This window comes from Natator depressus, chromosome 4 (genome assembly GCF_965152275.1).
Source record: "Natator depressus isolate rNatDep1 chromosome 4, rNatDep2.hap1, whole genome shotgun sequence".
Lineage (NCBI taxonomy): Eukaryota > Metazoa > Chordata > Testudines > Cheloniidae > Natator > Natator depressus.
Window position 1 is genome coordinate 24,397,561 of NC_134237.1, and position 21,793 is coordinate 24,419,353.

A 21,793-nucleotide genomic window follows, 5' to 3' on the forward strand; every position below is an offset into this window, starting at 1 on the left:
ATTTATTACTATTACAAAGCAAAAACTTAAATGTGACCTTATAGCATGTGATAAAGACATAAGTGAGATTAATGTATGCAGCAGCTTACAAGCATTTAATCAACTCTAAACACGTTGTTGTAAGTCCAATAACCATCTTAACTATACTAACACCCACGTGAGGTGGGCTGGTTTCCAGCAATGAATTTGTCAGTTCTTGGCTGAGGCCTAGAGCCCTGGCAAGAACTGGCACCTGGTCTGCCAGCACCACAGTAAGTTCTTTGGGGTCACGGACTACCATCTGATGTGTTGGTACAGCACCTAGCCCCATACACTTCATGACTGGAGCTCCTAAGTGCTACCACAATACAAATACATCATAAAGCATTTTGTGTTTTTCTTTCTCATGCCTATGTTTTGAGGGAAGGGAGGGGAGAGAATTAGGTCAATCCACAATGTCAAATCCTTTTTGATTTTGCTGTCTGGAACATGGACAGAGGGCAGCAACGATTTGCATTTTAGGTAACAGGCACAGTGGATAATGAGGTGTGGAGGGTTACTTGGAAGGGAAAGAGGGAGACCAGGCAGAGAGAAGAAAGAAAAGAGCGTGAAAGAAACGGGATGAGAGAAAGAAAAGGCGGAGCCCAAGGGAAAAACTTGGGAGAAGGAAAGTGGGAGAAAAAGGAGAGGAGGAAGGATAGAAAATGAGAAAAAGGAAACGGAAAAGGGGATGGCTAAGGAGGAAAGAACTCAAGAGAAGAGTGAAGGGAAAACCTAAAGCAGGGGCATGAGAGAGAGAGAGGAGGACAAGGAGCATTGCAGTCAGCGAGGCTCAAGGGGTCCGGCCGCCCCACTGCCGGAGGGGGACAGCTCCAGGGGCGCACAGGTCCCTGTGGCCCAGAGCTGCGGCTGCGGGGGAGCGGCGGAGCCCGCTTTCTCTGGCCTGCCGAGGTCACCGGCTGGCGTGGGGAGCAGGGGGCGGGGAAACCCCCACCACGCTCCTCTTGAGCCGCTTAAATAGCTGGAGCGCGCCGGGCCAGTCCCATCTCCCCCTCCCGGCACAGGCAGCGGGCGGCTGCCAGAAGCCGGCGGGCCCTTCACACGCGCTCCCCGCCCGCTCCCCTCCCCGACTCCCGCAGCCGTGGCGCGGCCGGAGGAGCAAGCGGCGGCGGCGGCTTCTGGGGCAGCAGGGGCCGCGTCCCCGCGGGATGGAGCTGGGGGACCAGTAGGGCCGGTTCCTCCGCCGCCTGCCCGGCTGGGCTGAGTGCCCCGGCCAGCTGCGCCCGCGGCCGGCTTGGATGCTCCGGGGCGCAGAGCCCAGGATGGCGGGGGCGCAGGAGCAGGTGAGGCCGGGCGCGTGGGACAGGCAGCGGCTCTGGTGGCCGGGGCAGAGCGGAGAAGTTCAGGGCGCGGGGAGGGTTTGGAAAGAATCCCCGCTGTCCTGCCGTCAGAGCCTCCCCGCCCAGAGAGTCTGGGGCGCGTCACACGTCCAGTGGGGGAGGCGGAATACTCTCAGGCGTGGTGTGTGTGGGGGGCTAATGCCACTGAAGTGGTGCTCCCACGTACACACCGGGCTGCCCGGCGCTGGTGTCACTTGGAGGGAGGGCTCTTGCTTTCTTATTGTTAAACGCCTCTTTGAAACACAGGGCAAACATCCTCCATCCGAGAGAGAGAGAGACATTAAAAAACCCAGCATTTTAAAGTTTAAAGGCGCGGGAGTCCTCTTCCATAGGAGTGGGATTTGGGAAGGCGGGGTGTGTGTCGTGTAAACAGATTGCTCTGTGCTGTTTTGCTTTCTTAATGCTAAAATGTATTCATTTTATTTATTTATTTTTCTGATGAATCTTCTCGGTGGTGTTCTGCTTCAATGCATTTTGACTGCTGCTCTTAGGAGGTGGTAATCTGAATCTTCCCGTAGGAAAACTTGCTCTCTTTATCATAAGGAATAACGATTTTTATTATGGAACTAGAGAGCCGTAGGCTCTCTGAAAGATTCTCCGAGTTAAACCCTCCCCATTGGACTGATGCACCAAGTGATGTCTCACTCAGGTACCTGCTGCTCCTGCAGGATCTGCGCCCATTAGACCTTTTTGATAAGAGCCAGAAAGTGTTGCTGGAGAAAAGAATATATATTAGAAGCCCCAAAGCAGATTTCAGAGTTGCAATCTGTGTGTGAAGCTGATTAATGAAGTGTCATGCTAAGCAACCTGTGTGAACGTTTGTACATTGTTTAAGAAAATTTTCAAATAACAGCTTAATAAACTTATAACAAAAGGGGGATTTGTTTGTGCATTGCAAATTGCTTTTTAATCCTTTGGAGGGAAATGGGGTAGTTTTGCCAAACTACTTATATGATTCTTTCTATAAATTTATGTATGCTTTTCCCATCTAAATAAATTTATGTTGCTTTATAAATATTTTAGAATAAAATGTTTCTAAAATGCTGTGATCTTTAAAAGTTCCCACAAAACTAAATTTGTTAGCCAAAATGACCATCATTGCATCCACTAGGATAAATATTTTCTTTTCTTTCTGTAAACTACTATTATAAAAGCCAAGATTTTAGTAACAGAAGGGGTTCTGACAGTTACTGAAGTGAAAGAAATTAAAAAATGAGGCACAAATTAAGGCACATGTCATTTAATCTCAATAGGTTGTTCTCATAGCATACCCAGATGAATACTTTTTGGATGAGATTTTTTAAAATGGGCTTTTAAAATTACACCAAGGTGATTTTTTTGGCAGATGATACAAAGTTTGCAGATGATACAAAGCTGGGAGGTATTGCCAATTTAGAGAAGGACCGGGAAATCATACAGGGAGATTTGGATGACCTTGTAAACTGGAGTAATAGTAATAGGATGAAATTTAATCGTGAGAAGTGTAAGGTCATGCATTTAGGGATTAATAACAAGAATTTTAGTTATAAGCTGGGGACGCATCAATTAGAAGAAACGGAAGAGGAGAAGGACTTTGGACTGTTGGTTGATCACAGGATGACTATGAGCCGCCAATGTGATATGGCTGTGAAAAAAGCTAATGCGGTCTTGGGATGCATCAGGCGAGGTATTTCCAGTAGAGATAAGGAGGTTTTAGTACCGTTCTACAAGGCACTGGTGAGACCTCACCTGGAATACTGTGTGCAGTTCTGGTCTCCCATGTTTAAGAAGGATGAATTCAAACTGGAACAGGTACAGAGAAGGGCTACTAGGATGATCCGAGGAATGGAAAACCTGTCTTATGAAAGGAGACTCAAGGAGCTTGGCTTGTTTAGCCTAACCAAAAGAAGGTTGAGGGGAGATATGATTGCTCTCTCTAAATATATCAGAGGGGTAAATACCGGAGAGGGAGAGGAATTATTTAAGCTCAGTACCAATGTGGACACAAGAACAAATGGATATAAACTGGTCATTGGGAAGTTTAGACTTGAAATTAGACGAAGGTTTCTAACCATCAGAAGTTTTGGAATAGCCTTCCAAGGGAAGCAGTGGGGGCAAAAGACCTATCTGGCTTTAAGATTAAACTCGATAAGTTTATGGAGGAGATGGTATGATGGGATAACATGATTTTGGTAATTAATTGATCTTTAAATATTCATGGTAAATAGGCCCAATGGCCTGTGATGGGATGTTAGATGGGGTGGGATCTGAGTCACCACAGAAAATTCTTTCCTGGGTATCTGGCTGGTGAATCTTGCCCATATGCTCAGGGTTTAGCTGATTGCCATATTTGGCGTTGGGAAGGAATTTTCCTCTAGGGCAGATTGGAAGAGGTTTTTCGCCTTCCTCTGTAGCAGGAGGCACGGGTGACTTGCTGGAGGATTCTCTGCTCCTTGAAGTCTTTAAACCACAATTTGAGGACTTCAGTCTCTCAGATATAGGTGAGAGGCTTTTCGCAGGAGGTGGGTGAGATTCTGTGGCCTGCGTTGTGCAGGAGGTCGGACTAGATGATCATAATGGTCCCTTCTGACCTTAGTATATATGAATCTATGATTTTCAGAAGTGCTGAGCCCTCAGCAGCTCACACTGAAGTGAGGACTTTTGAAAACTAGACCACTTACCAAAGTGCCTAAATGCACCAAGTGCCCCGATCCCAAGAACACCTGTAATCACAATGGCACCACTAAAAACTGATTTTGGGTCTTCACTTCTTATTTAACTGGTTTTATCAGTTTGTATCAGACCTTTATTATAATATGGTGTGTATTTGTTAATACGTTTTGAATGAAATAGCCTAGCAAAATTATCTCTACATTTTGTTCCAGGTCATTATGTTCTTCATTCTATTTTGAACAGGTCACATTGATTATTATTATTTCTTAGCAGCCTCTATAAATTCAACTATATAAGAATCCATTTGAATACTTTAGGGTAGAATTCAAACCTAAAAGACAAAATCAGAGTTAAAGCTAAGAAGTCTTTGCCCATGTTTTATTGCCTTTTGCATGTAGGATTGCAGCTGTCTCATGTGATTGCATGATGTTTTTCTGTGTGCTGAAATATCAAGCCACAAAGGGGTCTGTTTAAGATGCTGTGTCTGTTCCAACAGTCTTCAGTCAATCAGAATTCCAACTAAACTTAACTGGAACTGCAGGATTGGGCCCAGATCAGCAATTTATATTTTGTCTTGATTTTATGTGATTAAATCAGATTGTTAATGAAATTGACACAGTTTAAATTTGTTTGTTTATTTATTGGTGCTTAAGTTCTTTCAAATTTTTACAGTATTTAAAATAAAACAAACAAAAAGTATTTGCACCAGCTGTCAGTGGCCCAGAAGAGCCATTAAAGTAGCTGAGGGGAGGGCATAGAGACGTGCTAGTGCCCTTTTCAGTGGACAGAGGCCAAGAAGGGGATGGCATAGGACCCTAGGCAGTGACTCTGTGCCACCAGAGGATTCCCCGGAGCTGATGAACTCCTCTGCTGGTTAGTTAAGGTGATCTTATGGCAACTTTGAGTCATCAGAGCATCACAGAGCAACTTCAATGGACTGGAGAATCCAGCCCCTATTTGTGAATTGACCTAACTGTCTCTGTAACTGCCACACAAAAAAAATAGGCAACTGTGAATGTAAGTGTATCATATCGCTGGAATAGGTACATAATTATATAGTTTTGAGATACCTAATAGTAACCAGAATAGATAAATACGTGAACCGAAAAGTTTTACTTTTGAATCCCAAAATGGCAGGTACGGCTCCAGATTATGGTATTCCATCTAATGGATGGTACTACTTAGAGACCTTCTAATTTGCAGCTTTCTGACTTGATCAAAGCTTTTGTTGTCTATTGGGTAAATGTACAGTGAGCCAGATCTTCAGCTGGTATAAAATCAGCACAGCTCTACATCTGAGTAAGTGCTGTGTGAGTACAACAAGGCTCCAATTCGGCAAAGTGCCAAGAGTGTGCTTAAAGTTATATATGTGCTGAATTGGAGCCTTGGTGTGTCTGCAATAATGCTCTATGATATATGTTGTGGCTGTGTAGTGCTTCCTATTTAAAATGAAATAACCTTTAAAAAAAAAAAAGTCCAGCTAGCCAAAGTAGTTACTCCGTATGATGGACTAATAGCATGAACATTTTAGTTTTAAATAAATAAAGGTACTATAGAACTACTGGAATGGAAGAGAAAGAATCACTTTAAAGTGTTCTTTCTTGGACTCTGCTAATCAACAGTGACTGAAGAGAGAGTTTCATGGATGTACATTTGTTTTGTTTCTTTATATTACAAAATTAGAGAACAAAGTAGTTGTGTGAAACAAGTTGCAAAAATTTCATCATCCAATGAAGAGAAATTAGTTTTTGATTATTTACCCTTTGGGAGTAGTATTTTGACATAGTTTTTTATACATTAAGTATCATGTGCCATGATTTGTTTAATTTTTCTACCTACCTTAGATATGCACTGTTGATGAAATGTTCACTCTAAGAGTTATTATTAGTAATGACAATGCTCTTGTGACAGGACAGGACATAAAAACAAAAGATAATCCTCACCCTGAAGAGCATAAAGTGGGATTTTCAAAAATGCCCAGGATTGACCTAACTATGCTCCCATTAAAGTCAACATAAATCCCACTGTTGCCATCGAAAGATAAACACATAGAAGATGGAATGTTAGAGGGGAAAAGGCTATTATTGACGAGTAAGTTCAAAACCATTGCACCACAGAATTTGTGTACAGCATCACTTGAGAAAGATGTACAGCACTGCAGTCTCTCTCCGGGTGGAGACCAATCATATTCTCTGTTAAAAATGCTACTAAAGCAAGAAGTGAGGAATGCTGAGTGGTTTAAGCAAGTGACAGGGATAAATATTTGCAGTTAACAGTGTGTCAAGTTTTACTTTGGTGGCTTCTAAGGGTAACTCTCTAGACCTTTAGACAATCAGTAAGCAATTGGTCTATTTTATATTCAGCCTCATGAACTGTAATCTCCAGGAAACAGGGTTTACAACTTCATCGTTTGTTCACTATTAACATTACCACTGGGCAATAGTGACAAAAAATTACTGTTAATGTGCAAGCTTTTAGCGAAGCTTGGTGGATATTTAAAATAATAATAGGATCTTTTCTTATGAGCTGATATACAGTACTCCGTTAAATAAATGGGGCCAAATTCTGCCCTTATAATCCATAGATATAGAGTCTCATTCCATCTATATCTCTCTCCTCCTACATTCCAAAATCTGATGGATGACTGTGCAGGAAGGAGGTATGGACTGGGCAGCCAGGTGGAGGAAGGAAGTGTGGGTGAGGGATGTCATGGCAATGGAACCTAGGGACATGGTCTGCATCCAGGAGAGAGGAAGCAATAAATGTAATGCCTGTCTGTTAATTAATCCCCAGGAATTTTGGGGAAAGTTATGGTAAGGCAAGCCCAGTACGTGCTGGAATCTTGATTGAGCTTTCTTTTGAGAACTGAACATTCATTGGTAAGTTTTTGTCAGTCTTCTCCAGGTCCTTTAGCTTTTGAGCTAAGATTGTTTGAGTTAGGAGTGCTACCGGAAAATTCTGGAATGACTGCTTTGAAGAGTTGAGTAATCTTCCATGGACTGAACTCTAAGTTTTAATACTATACAGAGGATCCTTATGCTAGCAGTAAGGGCCTGTTTTTCCTCTTACTTATACCTGTCTCTCACTGGTATAACTGAACTGATTCCTTGGCCGTAATATTTTAACCTTAGTGTAACCTTTTGGATTTGTCTCTTCTCACATTCTAGTGGTTGTTATGATGTGTCTTTTTGCTTATTTGCCTGCCCATTTGTTTATAATAGGTTGAAAGGAAAGTAAGTTTCTGCCTGAGACAAAATAGTTTTTTGCAGTGTTGTTGTAGTTACACCCTGGTGGTCCCAAGATATTAGAGAGACAAAATGCAGGAGGTAATATCTTTTATTGGACCAACTGCTGTTGGTGAAAGACAAGCTTTTAATCTTACACAGAGCTCTTGTTCAGGTCTGAGAAAGGTACTCAGAGGTTACATGTACACACCACAATAAAAGATCAGCAGCATGGCTGCTGCTGGCCTGGGTCAACAGACTTGGGATCATTGCACTCAGGCTGCAGGGCGATAAAATTGCAGTGCAGATGTTCGGGCTTGAACTGGAGCTCGGGCTCTGAGAATGCATGGGGGAGAAAGGTGAAATGAGACAATCACTACACTCTAAAATGAACTCACACAGAAGAATGAAACCGTTTTTGCAAAATAAATATTTTATTTCCATATCTGATCTCTCAGTCCCCATTCTCCAAGGAAACCTGCACACCTTCAAAAGATGACCCTGAGTGCTTAAATTCTTAACTTTGCTAGACACTAAAAATCATGGGCTTAATAAAGACACTGGGTTTATTACAACAATGGATTTATTACACTGGGTTTATTACAACAATCTGTAACCCGCTAATCACCCTCTTTTGTCCTACTGCTACAGAAGTGTTAACTGGCTACTTCACCTTGAATGGGCTCTTACAATATGTGTTAACTCCTTATGCTAAACAATCTGTTCCACTTTGTATTAGAAGTTGGTCCAATAAAAGATATTACTTGACCCACCTTGTTTCTATAAAATAGTGTTGGAATCTCAGAAATTACTGCCTGGCTTGTGGGTTTTGTGATGTGTCCTATAATAAAAACAGGCTCTATCTGAATTGATATGTGGGCTTCATTTTTTTTAATTTAAAAGGTAAACCCAAGAGCTTTACAAAAATAGAAGATGGCTTCCATCATAGTGTTCCCTCCAGCATTTTGTTATAAGTTCTGGGCTGATGTTGGAAAACTAATGCAAGAGTTGTTTCAGGGATATAGATTCCAAATTCCTATTATGATGGAGCAATAGAAATGTCCTGAATTACTGAAGTTAGACACCCATTTAGAATTCTGCTACTATAGGCTAGATTGTCCCTAGCCCTAACACAGCTGTCCTAGCACTGGACAATAGCAGGAATAAGGATTCCTCCATCTCCCCTACATAGTTGCTTTAGGGCTATCTGGATGCTTCCCCAGCTCAAAGCTATGCCATTCTTTCTCTTTTATCAATATGAAGTGTCACATGTCCCTCCAAAAGGAATGTGTTTGTGTGCTAATCAAGCTTTCTTAGTTATACAGAAGTCAGTTTTAATTTATGTATATAGACAGTCTTACAAGAGGTGTAAAAGTCCACTTTACCATTTGATTTAACCATCCTTACAAATCTATCTTATGTTTTAAATTATTCCCCAAATACACACAAGTTTAATTTCCTTATCTGTTTACCAGCATTGTATGAAACTTTCTTTTTAAAGTATCTTTGGTGCTACATTTTACTTTTATACTTTCTATACTGTTAGCTTTTTTAATTTAAAAGAAATTTGCCTGTTTTCACTGAAACACTTGTTTATTCTCCATAAAATTCTTTCTCCCCATGGCAATGCAAAATAATCTGCTTGCACCAAGGCATGACCTAGACCTTGAACATGTTAATTACAAATTCACCCTAGAGGTCCCTTTGTCTTCTGGAGGAGAACAGTTTTGAAATTTAAATATATAAACGAAAAACAAATAACCGTGTGTTCTTCTCAGATTAAAATCCTGTATAAATTTGCATATAAATAAGCATGGTTCATCTCCTGACAAATTGCTGATTCAGCCTTCTAGACTGATAACATTGCCCACTGCTGCTGGAGCATCCATTGACCTTAAACCAAAGGTTGCTTGGACAGTATGCTATTTAGTCTAAGACCATACAAAGTTTTATATATATAAGAATCACTTGGGGCCAGATTTTCAAAGGCATTTAGGCATCTAAATATGCAGATAGGTGCCTAGGCAGGTTAGGCACCTCACCCCACTCAAAAAGAATTAGGCAACTTTAGAAAAATCCCATCTGCATCTTTAGGCACCTAAATACCTTTGAAAATCTGGCCCTTAATGCCTATGGAATTAAAGCCACAGTGAAAGAAACTGCTACAAGAATAACCCTTCTGTCACGTGGTGTCAGCAGCAACAAGGGGTGGGTTCAATGAGTAGGGTTTCCTCTGAACATTAAAAAACAGAATTAGCCGAGCCTCCATCCAGAAACCTGGGAAAACTAAACACCACTCCTGGATACGTGTGAGTCCCATTGCTTCCTCACTTGCAAACACTGAGTCTGTGGACAAGAAGAGAAAACTTTTATTAAGAGGAAAAGGAACACAGCATTAATTTGGGAAACACAGCAACAGTTATTCAAAATTATACAAACAGTAAGTAAACACCCACCCCACAGTATCTTTGGCAGTAGTCCTTTGTCTCAGTTTCCCTCCTTGCAGTGTGAAAGTCTGATGGATGAATGTCCCTGTAACATGCCATTTCTCCCTTCCCTGCGCTGCCTCCCATTCATGGTTTGTTGTCCAAGGTCAGCAACATCCCAGAGTCCAGGGGTGTATTCAAGTGGGTTCATTTCCTGCCCATGAGGGAGAGTGATGGTTGAGTGGTGCCTCTGTCACTCCCATCTCTATAGCTGTTGCTTTTGCAGCATGCTGCTGCCACCACTGCTCACTGCTGTCTGTTCTGAGGTTCCATCATCTACCCCAGTCCTTCGTGATTTCAGCTCTTCGTCATTTCACTGGGTACTGGAGAAGTTCACTGATGCCTCTTCTGAGTTGTCTTTCATTGCAATGCTGTCCCCACACCAGATCTAAGGCTATGTTTACACGATGCACCTTTTAGCCACACAGCTGCGCCACTAAAAGGCGGGCAGTGTAGCCGCTCTTTGTCAGCAGGAGAGAGCTCTCCCGCCGACCAAATAAATCCACCCCTAACGAGAGGCGGTAGCTTTGTCGGCGGGAGAGCTCTCCTGCCGACAAAGTGCTGTTCACACTGGCGCTTCTCGTCGGTAAAACTTTTGTCATTCCAGGGGGTGTTTTTTCCACACCCCTAAACGACAAAAGTTTAACGGACGAAAATGCAGTGTAGACAAAGCCTAAGGCTCAGACCCCTAGACCAGCTTATCAGTGATTTCAGCTCCAGTGATCACCGAGAAGAAACAAGGACTCCCAACTGAGTCTGATCAGCTCTGACTTTAAACATTAGAGGGGAGGGTCAAATGGCATCTAAAAGAGTGTGCGCAACCAGATAAGAACACCTGTCTCCACCCCCTCTAACTTTTTCTTGGATTTGGCATCACTACACCCATTGAGTGAGTGAGGTTAAATTAAGGGGGACTCCCCTCACTTTGGGTATATTATGTACAGTCCTGCTGCCCTTTAGTCATACAATAAGGATAACATTTCATTACCCTTTGCATGACTTAAGTGAATTTTAACCCCAAAACAGTCTAAAATGATATATTTGGCAAGCAAGCATGTCACTTATCTAGGCAGAATAGGTGTCTATGCAAATACGCAAGCCCTTTTTCCCCAGTTCATCAATAGATGGCAGGGGAAAGCTCTTTGAGACCACTGGCTTACACAGATTAAATGAAACAAGACAGAATTATGGTGATGAATACACCATAATTCTTCCTATAAAACTGTAATTCCATCTCTGGGTTTTGGTAGCATTAACAAATCGATCTATCTATACAGCACCTTCAATCAACGTAATGCCTGAAAGCTTTACAAATGTATTAAAGTGAACATACACAATTCTTTTGTTTTCCCCTCCATTAGCTAGACAGTACACAAGATTTTTTTTATTTATGGTGATGGGGTACAATGGGAAAGATAGGCCAGAGAAAGATCATTTTGCTCTGAAGACTTTGAGGTTGGTTGTCATTCTGATCTCACCTGGAAGTGAGTTCCACAGTTCTAAACCTGTTGCCTAGGGAATTCTGTTTCCTGGTCACACAAGTTTCATTCTTGAACGTAACAGTTCCTTGGTTCCAGTAGAATGTAGCTGTCATGGGTGGTGATGATCACGATGCTTTGTGAGGCAGATCCTCAGGTAACTTGGGCCAATCACCTGGAGAGCTATGAAGATAAAGATTGAAACCTTGAATCTGATGCGGTGTTCATTTGGAGCCAGTGCAAAGGTGGAAATGCTCTTGGGGGTCTTTTGTTGTGCAGATTGGCTGCTATGTTCTGAACCAGTTGGAGCTTTGTTCAGGTCAGTGGTGTCATCCCTAGATTTGCATGACAGTAGTGAAGTCTGGAACTCATAAATGCATGGACACCATGACCAAGTTCAAATCTGTCAGAATATGCCATCGTTTCCTGGGCTGTGATAGGTAGAAAAGAACATTTTTTGCAGCCATGGCTTTCTGGGTTATCCAAAATTGGTAAGAAGGTCAGTATTTTAGTAAATGTTTACTTTCATGATTTTTCTATGTTAAACTCTCATAATTTTCTGTATGCTAACCAAAAGCCTTGTTATTCTGTATTTATTTATTTATTTATTGCCATATATATATTTAAACTAAAAAGTTTTGTCCTTCAATTGAGCCTAATGGGTGAAGGAAAAATTAACTCAAAAATGGAATGTGTGAAATCTTTTAACCCCTGTTTTTACACTTACTTTACTAATGTAGTCTAGGTGTCCAGGGAAAAGACCCCTCAAAATTTTTACAAAAGTATGTTATAAACATAACGGGGATTGAAAAGGAATATGTGTTATTGCACATGGGTTCTGTAATGGATGAAATAATTACCTATTGAAAGATGTTTTTAACTCATTAAAAATTGTTGGGTTGTCACAGCTGTTAGTAATAATGACCGGATTAGAATTCCATTTATCTTATTCATCACATAACCTAAAGATATCCTAAAATAGATTCCATCAGTCATTAGAACTTGTGGTAACATTTCTGTGATCACCAGCTGAGGCTAGGGCTTTTCTTGGTGCCAAAAAAGCTGAAGTCTAGTGGCAAGCCAAGGAAACAGAAGAATTAAATGGCTTGGGACAGATATATTTCAGTCCATATTATAGCTTGCTTGGATTTGTTTCTTATATTGGTATACAGTCCAGTTTCTTTTGACAGTATTGTGACAGGGCATTATTAGTAGTCCCCAGATCATTGATGTTGCTGCAGCATGAAGAAGGTGCAGGCTTAGCTGTGAGCAATTAAACACTTTCTGTTGGTGGATTATGAGCACCTGGGTGGTAATCACTGGGCTAATGATTTAATTGGGGGGATATAAATGTAAGGAACAGGAAGCAGGGGACTGAGAAGGAAAGTTCAGAGGGGGAGCCTCAGCTGAGAAGTGAGGGCTGTGTGGAAGAGTCCTCTTGCTGCAAGCTTGCATTACACTGTGTTGCTTTGTAACAAAAGAGTGAATACATGCTTGGTGAAAGGGTGACAACCCAGTGTGTGTTTGTGACCATGCAAAGTGGCCAGGCAATGAAGGACCCTGGATAGCAACAGAGGTGCCCCGTGACAAGTATTTTAACATCTTCTAGCACTAAAATATTATTAACCTCTGCATTTACTTGGTACGTTGAATATATAAGTAGTATTTGAAGTCAAATAGCATAGGAAAATCTCCAAGTTCCTCACTTGAAGGAGCCATGATTCAGCCCAGGTTATACAGATACAGTGCCTATCTCAATAGGGCACTATGATAATTCAAATAGTAATAATATAAAGGTACAGGTTTAAAATAATGGGGTTTTAGAAGATTTTTTTTCTTCTGATATCAGAGATTTTCCATGTATAACCTGCAATTTCTTATTTCACAGAATGATCACTCTTCATTTATTCTCATCACTCTGTATTAACCCAACAGTGTTGTCTTCCTCTAAAGTTCTTAAATAATTGAATCTGTCACTTGGATTTGACAGTATATCTCCCATTTTTGAAGTTCATTGTTATAGTGATAGTTCTGGAAGGGAATATGATCAAGGACCTTGGAAAATATATTCTGTTTAGGACATAAGTACGTACTCCACCTCTGGGGCAGCCTTGATCCCCAAGCATAGTAAAGTCCTTCCTCCAAGTGGCCCTGTGGTCCAGGGCCTTAGGTTCTTGAGGCTCAGTGCCTCTACCTACTGGCTGCAGACATAAACAAACAACCCCTATGACCTCTAGGACATTACTGTTCACAATGAGAGGAAATCAAGGCCCAACAGATAAGGATAAACAACATTTTATTCCCAGAAAGGAGAGGGGTAAATTAAAAGAAAGGGAAGAGGACAGGCAAAGGAATTAATGATGTATCAAACAGATGAATAAGCAACCTGTCCCACAGCAATAATCGGACACAAAATGCCCATAAACTAAGTAAAATAACAAAAATGCCCCCTGTGTCTTCCCACAAGCCGTAGTTGTCTGGTGGAGATGGAGGTTAATCGGAAGGACTGTTGTCCTTTACTGGGAAGCCAGTAGTAGCTCTCCTTTTTGGATGGAGTGGGTCTTCCACATCCCTGGCTGCAGGAGAGGCCTCCAAGGCTCAGCTGGAAAGTGGTTTTAGTATATTCTGAAAAAAGACAATAGTCATTTCCCCCCATTATTAAATACATATTATTGCCTCTGTTTTTTATTTTGAGGATTGCTTGAATTTTTCTGTATATTCTGTACCACACTTACTGACAGAATTCCTGCTCTTTGTGTGCACATTCTGAAAACAATAACAGGAAAGTGGGGGAGGGATGGGGAGAAAGCAGTCTTGCCTGAATTTGTAGCTGCCTTGTCAGGTAGAACAGAAAAATCTTGGGGGTTTGCTGCAGTGAGAGATGAGTAGAAGGGCCAGCTAGAGTGGCAGTCATGAGGCATGCAGCTGGATGTAGCAGCAGTGGGTTGGACTGATGGGATGTGAGGGATCAGGTAAAATATTGGAAGGGAGCAAGTCCTGTGAACCTGGTTCAGAGTGGGGTGGGTACACTGGTTTGGAATTGTGTAGGAGAGAGGCTGACTGGAGGTCAGGTGGAAAGGAATCAGTGGTGAGCTGGCAGGCCAGGCAGCTGCAGAAGCTGAAAGAATGGGCTACAGAGTCTGGGAAAGCCATGATGGGAGTATGGGACTGGAGGGCAGGTTGGGTCAAGGGAACATGTTACATCAAAGGTTTGCAGTACCAGTGGGAGCACCCTAGGCACTTAGGTGCACAAGCCCCACTGACTTTCAATGAAATGTAGGCTCCTAAGTCACTTAAGCAATTTTAACATTTTATCCTTAGTTTGAAGTTCCTATTAAATGTCTTAAATTTAATGAAAATCTCAACTAAAAGTGAATTATGCCATTGGGAAACCAGCTCTTTCTTCCATTAACTTGGCACTTATTAATACTCCTCTCCTTTATGCCTTGAAAAGTCATAGAAAAAGTGAACCTTCTCTCTAAACTTTGGTGCTTTAACTTGAAAAGGTCTGTTGGTAAATTAGCATGTCTCACTTTCCGCAAGTGTTGCTAAAGGGTGTTGGCTCTTACAGGATGCTAAAGCATGTATTTTTTTTAACGTGAAAACAATCTATACAGAAATTCTAAGAGAAAATCCCAAAGATTTTGTATGGCAGCAGGATGCAGCATCTCTTTTCCTGGGTAGGACACTTGTGTAAAAGAAAACAGGGGATAGAGAGAAGCAATCATAATAATAGTTAGCATTATTGTTTATATGATGTTAGAGTTGATCAGGTCTGTCAGAGCACACAACTCTGCTCTCATATATGCATGCATAACCCTTACTAGCTTAATAGCAGTTGCAGGGATGCATCTGAAAGTAATATCAGATGCAAAAAGACTAGAAATCCAATGCTGCGTATTATGAGGGAAATGCCCTAGCTTCCACCTCAAGGGCCTGGTCCTGGTCCTGGTCCTGTTGCCATAGAAGTTGTCAAGGTTCCTTCCCCACTCTGAACTCTCGGGTACAGATGTGGGGACCTGCATGAAAGACCCCCTAAGCTTATTCTTAGGTTAAAAACGTCCTCAAGATACAAACTTTGCCTTGTCCTTGAACCCTGTAAACCCTATGCTGCCATCACCAAGCGTGTTAAACAAAGAACAGGGAAAGAGCCCACTTGGAGACGTTTTCCCCCAAAATATCCCGCCAAGCCCTGCACCCGCTTTCCTGGGGAAGGCTTGATAAAAATCCTCACCAATTTGTGCAGGTGAACACAGACCCAAACCCTGGGATCTTAAGAAGAATGAAAAATCAATCAGGTTCTTAAAAGAAGAATTTTAATTAAAGAAAAGGTAAAAGAATCACCTCTGAAAAATCAGGATGGTAAATACCTTACAAGGTAATCAGATTCAAAACATAGAGAACCCCTCTAGGCAAAACCTTAAATTACAAAAAGACACAAAAACAGGAATATACGTTCCATTCAGCACAGCTATTTTACCAGCCATTAAACAAAGGAAATCTAATGCATTTCTAGCTAGATTACTTACTAACTTTTTACAGGAGTTCTGAGCTGCATTCCTGATCTGTTCCCGGCAAAAGCATCACACAGACAGACAGACCCTTTGTTCCCCCCCGCCCCCCAGCTTTGAAAGTATCTTGTCTCCTCATTGGTCATTTTGGTCAGGTGCCAGCGAGGTTATCTTAGCTTCTTAACCCTTTACAGGTGAAAGAGTTTTGCCTTTGGCCAGGAGGGATTTTATAGCACTGTGGACAGAAAGGTGATGACCCTTCCCTTTATGTTTATGACAGAAGTCAATGAGAGTTTTGGTAATGGGAGCTGGATTGGGCCCCCAATTCGTCAAGTATAGATAGCAATGGATCGTATTGTTTTTCTAATTTGGCTTGAGTTTTTACTTTCAGACTCTGTTCCTATGCTTATAATTTTTGCTATGTGTTGGGTTAGGTTTTGATGAGTGAGTTAAAAAATATGCAAAGTTGCTTCAAGATGAAGGAGGACTTTCTATAAATTTGTGCTGACTGCATATTAGATTAAGTGCATTTTAGATGATGTCTATTTGGATTCTTTGGTACAATTTGGACGTTTTATGCACAATTTCTTTGAGCTGCATGGGTGCATGTGACATGCCGAAAAGTAAATGTTTGATCATTTAAATTGTTTTTATTTGTAATATAAAATAATCCTTCAATGGGGTTGTAGTCTTGAAAATTGGCTAGGAAATGTGCTAATTCCATTTTCTCACAAAATCTGTACTGCAAGTCTGTTACCTATGTTAGATCCCACCACGTGTAAATTCCCTCTACCACATTTCTTACATGCTTGTCCATCTGTGTATATGTACTTTGAGAAATGGAACATCCAGTTAACCAGAACAGTCAAAGCAAGGCTTCTTTAGTGCTTTGCATAGAAAACCAGCTGCAAAGGGAAGCCATATGGTCCTAGTCAGTTTGACCCTGTGCACACTATGGCTTATAATAATGTTTGAAACTCTGCCCCACAATAACCTGTGTGCATATTCTTAAATAGTGCAGGAGAGATTTAGGGAAAAGCACATTTTGTTACCAATTTCATTTACTGAATAGGCATAACCTTTAATCAAATATAGGGAAGATGGAAAAATACATGTACAGTTTAAAAAGTCCTCTTTCTTATCCTGCTCAACAGAGAATATCTTCTGTGTACTTTATAGAGTCTTAGCATTCGTCACTAATCTAAAGTACACTTCTATTCTGGATGGTGACTAAAAAAATGACAGTATAGAATTGTGTTTGTCTCAATGATTTCCAGATAAAATATGCTTCCATGGAAAAACATTTATTTTTCCCTAATTGCCGGCCTCAGAAACTCCATTTGGGATTTGCAGATAAATCTGAGTTAATTCTTTCTCACAGACCATCACCAATGATAAAAGCTCTGCAGGTCAGATTTGGCTCTAAGGTAGAGTCTGTGCCACCATATTGCTTTCAGTTGGTTAATACAGGTTTAATGGATGTGTAATTGGAACTTAATGAAGAATTTTATCATCATGCCTCTGCCGAGTAGTAGCAAATGTTGGGGTCTTACAAGTCAGTTTTCGATTGGAGGAGAAATCAGCGGTGCAGACTTTGAATATATTCTTAGTGTAACTTGGTTTTTTTTACACATATACACAAGTCTTGAAACAGAAGTGGTCACAAACAGCATGCAAACAATCTTCTCTTTAAGAACTCTCAGACAAACACCAATGCTCAATTCTCAGGGAGCAACTCTGCCTCAAGAACTGACTATAGTTACAGAGATTAAGGCAGAGAGCAAACTCCGTAGCTGCTTGCCACAGTTCCCCTAAAGGAACCACAACAGAGCAAACAACACAGCATTCTTTCCAGGACTAGAAACTTGCTCATATGCAAAGAAAAGTAACTTGTAAGACGATGTCACAGCACCATCTGGACATTCCTGTCATAATACTGCAGATGATGTGCAAGAAGGAATAGAATCCAAATCATTCTCCTATCTGTGCTGACTTTTCAGGAATAATAGAAGTAAAACATATTTTTATCACTGTCAGCAGATGTAATTCTGAATACACCCAGAAAGCAGATCTGATGCCATTTTTATATAATTTTCTGAGTAGAATTTGCACTTTAAGGCTGTTAGACAAACTTCAAAGGCATGAAAGTATGCATGTGGAAAAATTAGACGGTTTTGTAACAGACAAAACAAAAGTATAAACTTCACCAATCATTACATTTTTGTTTTTATTGATTAGTTCTGTGGACTGTGAGGCCTTCATATGAATCACATTCTAGCTGTCTAGTCCTATTAATTGCAAAACAACTGAATTTAGTAATTTTCCCTCCCCACATTGAGTCATGAGACTGGGTATGCCAGGAACTTGGGGTTACTGATAGGTGATGTTGAGAATATAACTGGTTTATTCCTATGGCATTATCAATTTTTTTAGATTGTATGTTTCTTTTGGGCAATAGTTAATCCACTGTCGCACTTTGTTAGATTCTCTTAGACCCACGTGCATCCACTTGTCAATATATAAAGGAGTTCAATATCCCTTTATATATTGTAACATAGATACAGAGGAACTGGAAGAAAATGTAAATTAAAGTGGGTTTATAGCCACTTTTTCATAAAGAAGCAATTACGGTGATAAATATAAAATCATCTGTGCCCCCGAGGCTGCTCTAACCCGTGCTGTGGAGGTGGTGGTGGACAGGGGAGAGTGGAGCATGTTATTTCAGTCCTTGCAGCAGCTCCGAATCTGGGAGGCACAAAAATGGTTTAAGGCTGCCTTTGTCCCCACCCAGTCCTCAGGATGAGTCTTCTGTGCTGTGCCTCTCAGGAATCGCAAAACAGAATCTGTCCCTAATTAACTTGTGAATCCCAAAGCCAAACATGGAGTACCTTCTTCCATTGCTGTGGAGGTTCAGTTACAGCCCAAGAGCATGTACTCTGGCATAAAAAGCCTACGTTGTATAACAAGGGAAAAAAAGCCTCAGATGATTCTGACAGCTTCTCAAATTCTGTGTTTTTTCCACAGTCAATATGGGCAGTTAACTGAATTTCTTAACTGTTTAAGATTTCTGCTCAGAAACCCAATCAAATCCAAAAGAGAAGCCACAAATCCACTCACCACTTCTGTCTTTTAAAAAAAATTCTCCAGGACCCACTGTCTCCCAGGTCCTCATTTTCTGTCCAATCCTGCAAGGTTCTTAGTGTATCTTGAAAGTTTCTGAGCAACCTAGTTTCCTATCATGGCCAAGGAGCATTGAGGTTGCTCAGGAACTAACAGCAGGAACCCACACCTTGCAGGATTGGACTAAAACCTCTTATAGTTCCATAAGAGAGCCATCACCCAATTTATGTCTACAATGTGGATCAATATCGGCCTGGGTCTAAACCGTATATCGGGCATGACGTTTCTGCTCATCCTTGCTAATGGGTTAGTTGTACAGTACAGTACCTGCTCATTGGCTGTACCATAAGTTAACAGCTCTCATTTTTGAGTTCAGAAGGTGGAGAAAGCTACTAGTGGAGAGGCTGTTCTAATAAACAAACTAAGGAAATACAGCCTAGATGGAGCTATTCTAAGGTGGGTGCGTAACTGGTTGGAAAACCATTCCCAGAGTGTAGTTATCAGTGGTTCACAGTCCAGCCAGAAGGGCATATCGAGTGAGGTCCCACAGGGATCAGCTCTGGGTCCAATTTTGTTCAATATCTTCATCAGTGATTTAGATAATGGTATAGAGAGTACACTTATAAAGTTTGCAGATGGTACCAAGCAGGGAGGGGTTACAAGTGCTTTGGAGGGTAGGATTAAAATTCAAAATGATCTGGACGAACTGGAAAAATGGTCTGAAGAAAATGAGATGAAATTCAATAAGGACAAATGCAGAGTACTCCATTTAGGAAGGAACAGTCAGTCACATACATACAATATGGGAAATGACTAGCAAGGAGTACTGTGGAAAAGGATCTGGGGGTCATAGTGGATCACAAGCTAAATATGAGTCAACGGTGTGCTTACAACTTCTGGTGAGGCTTCTCTACCAAGATGTTCCATAAAATAATCTCCCATGTCTAAACCCTCCTCCCAGCCTGTCCAAGTTCTTGCCGGTTTATTCACAGAGAAAACAAATGCTTTCCAGAAAAGGGCTTCTCCTCTTTGACTCTAGACTTAGACTGTAAGGTCTCTCTGCTAATGCTATCTGTCCTTTGGAGACCCTATATTCGAATGCCCTTTTCTTTCCCACACATCCCATACCTGCCCTATTACAATTATATTTTTTACAGCATCCCAAAATGTACTGGACACCTCATAGAACAAACAAAAATTCCTGTGTCAAAGAGCTTACTATCTCATTACAGGTAAGATGCAATGAGCAATACCATAGTAAATAATAGGATAGCAGTGGGTGGCACAGATAAGGGTGACACTAACAAGATCACACAATTATCTGTGTTTATGTGCAGGCCTGCCATTAATTTCAGGGAGGAGGGTGGTGGTTGTGTGGAGAACTGAGGCAATAGGAGGTGAAAAACATGTAATAGAAAAGGTCAGAAAGAGATCAAGGAGGACTGTGGAACTAGGGAGAGGCAAATTGAAAAGAGGAGCTTCACTCACCTTCTTCAAATCCACTAGGTCTGTGATACCTTTGGGTGAAGAGTCCAGACCTTCTTGAGCTTGTATTATCGCCTGGTTTAGATCTTACGGGCTACAGTCTGCCCTGCCTTACATCCTGTGTAACCCTGGGTACAAATGAGGGCACAATTTGGCTCTGTGAGCCTGATCCTCTGCTGGTGTAAAATGCCATAGGTCCAAAGACTACTATCTAAACTGTTAGTGTTTGAACTAGTTTGTAAGACCCCTATATGGCTATAGATGGAGCAACACACTATTAGCAATTAGTAAATAATCTGTTAGACTGGCAATTCACAGTCATCTCATTGACAATGCTAATAAGATCTGAGTGAATTAGCCACAGGCTGTCTTGTTTGCTGAATTTGGTCAGCAATAGACTTAAACTTGTGTAAAAAAAAAAAAAACATACACAGGGAATTGGTGACATTTTTTATTAATGCACTTGTGATTGTGGCAGTAATGGGAATGTCAAAATTATTTAATGAGTTTGTACTGACACAATCATTGCTACAGCTGCTGTTTTTCCTCTTTTCTTCAAATTTTTCCATGTAGAGTTCTCAGTACCATCAGTCAAGAGGACTGGGGGGGAATAGAAACAAAGGAAACTTTAGTCTTTGTCATTCCCAAGGTCAACTGAAGGGATAAGGTTAGAAATAATGTTGACAGTTGGCAATGCTACTTATAAAAGCAGAGGCATGATGAGCTTTTGTTTTTTGGGTTTTTTTGAGGTTTATGTTGCATTATATAGAATGCACACTAATTTAGATTGGGTTGTTGTTTCAGAAAATATGATGCCTATTTATATGCCAACACATCTTTGCCTTTTTCATATAATCAGATTAATCTCATAATTCCTAACATGTATGTTGTGCCTCTGACAATTTTTAAAATATTTTCCTCTTCTTGAAATCTGTATTATTTAACCCAAAAAAGGTCATTCAGGATTATGATGGAAATTTAACTCCATTAACGGGTGACCTGAACAATTTTTTAAAAAATTGTATGTATTTATTTTTCGTAGTTCCTTTGGGCAGGTACTGTACTTTCAATTCCCTCTGTAAAGCAACATGCACATGTATAAAACTATTATTTGTATTATGGTAGCATCTAGGAACACCTGTCAAAGACCACGACCCCATTGTGCTAGGCACTGTACAGGCACATACAAAAAAGACAGTCCCTACCTCAAAAGGCTTACAATCTACAGTGAGACAGGAGACAGAACAGACAGAGGATGGGGGTGGGTTGAGAGGATGTGGTTACAAATCTTCGCAGACAAGCAGAGGCCTCAGCTTGCTATCCAAATAGGTAGTGATTTGCAAGCATCATGGCACTTGACATAAATATTAAATAATATAAATAAAAGAGGATTTTATAAGGAAGGCTCCTTAAACTCCATATTCTTTAGCTTTATCCACATGTCCCCCAGCAAAAAAG

The 21,793-nt window shown here is 41.0% G+C and overlaps 1 protein-coding gene across 1 annotated transcript in view; it reads left to right on the top strand.

Moving 5' to 3' along the window:
- The first annotated feature begins 1,213 nt into the window (after positions 1-1,213).
- LOC141986274 (melanopsin-like) overlaps positions 1,214-21,793 on the top strand; it is a 64,334-nt gene continuing 43,754 nt past the window's right edge. Inside the window, exon 1 of the mRNA XM_074950609.1 lies at positions 1,214-1,322. Coding sequence (XP_074806710.1) covers positions 1,278-1,322 — 45 coding nt within the window. The 5' untranslated portion in view covers positions 1,214-1,277. The remainder of the gene's footprint in view (positions 1,323-21,793) is intronic.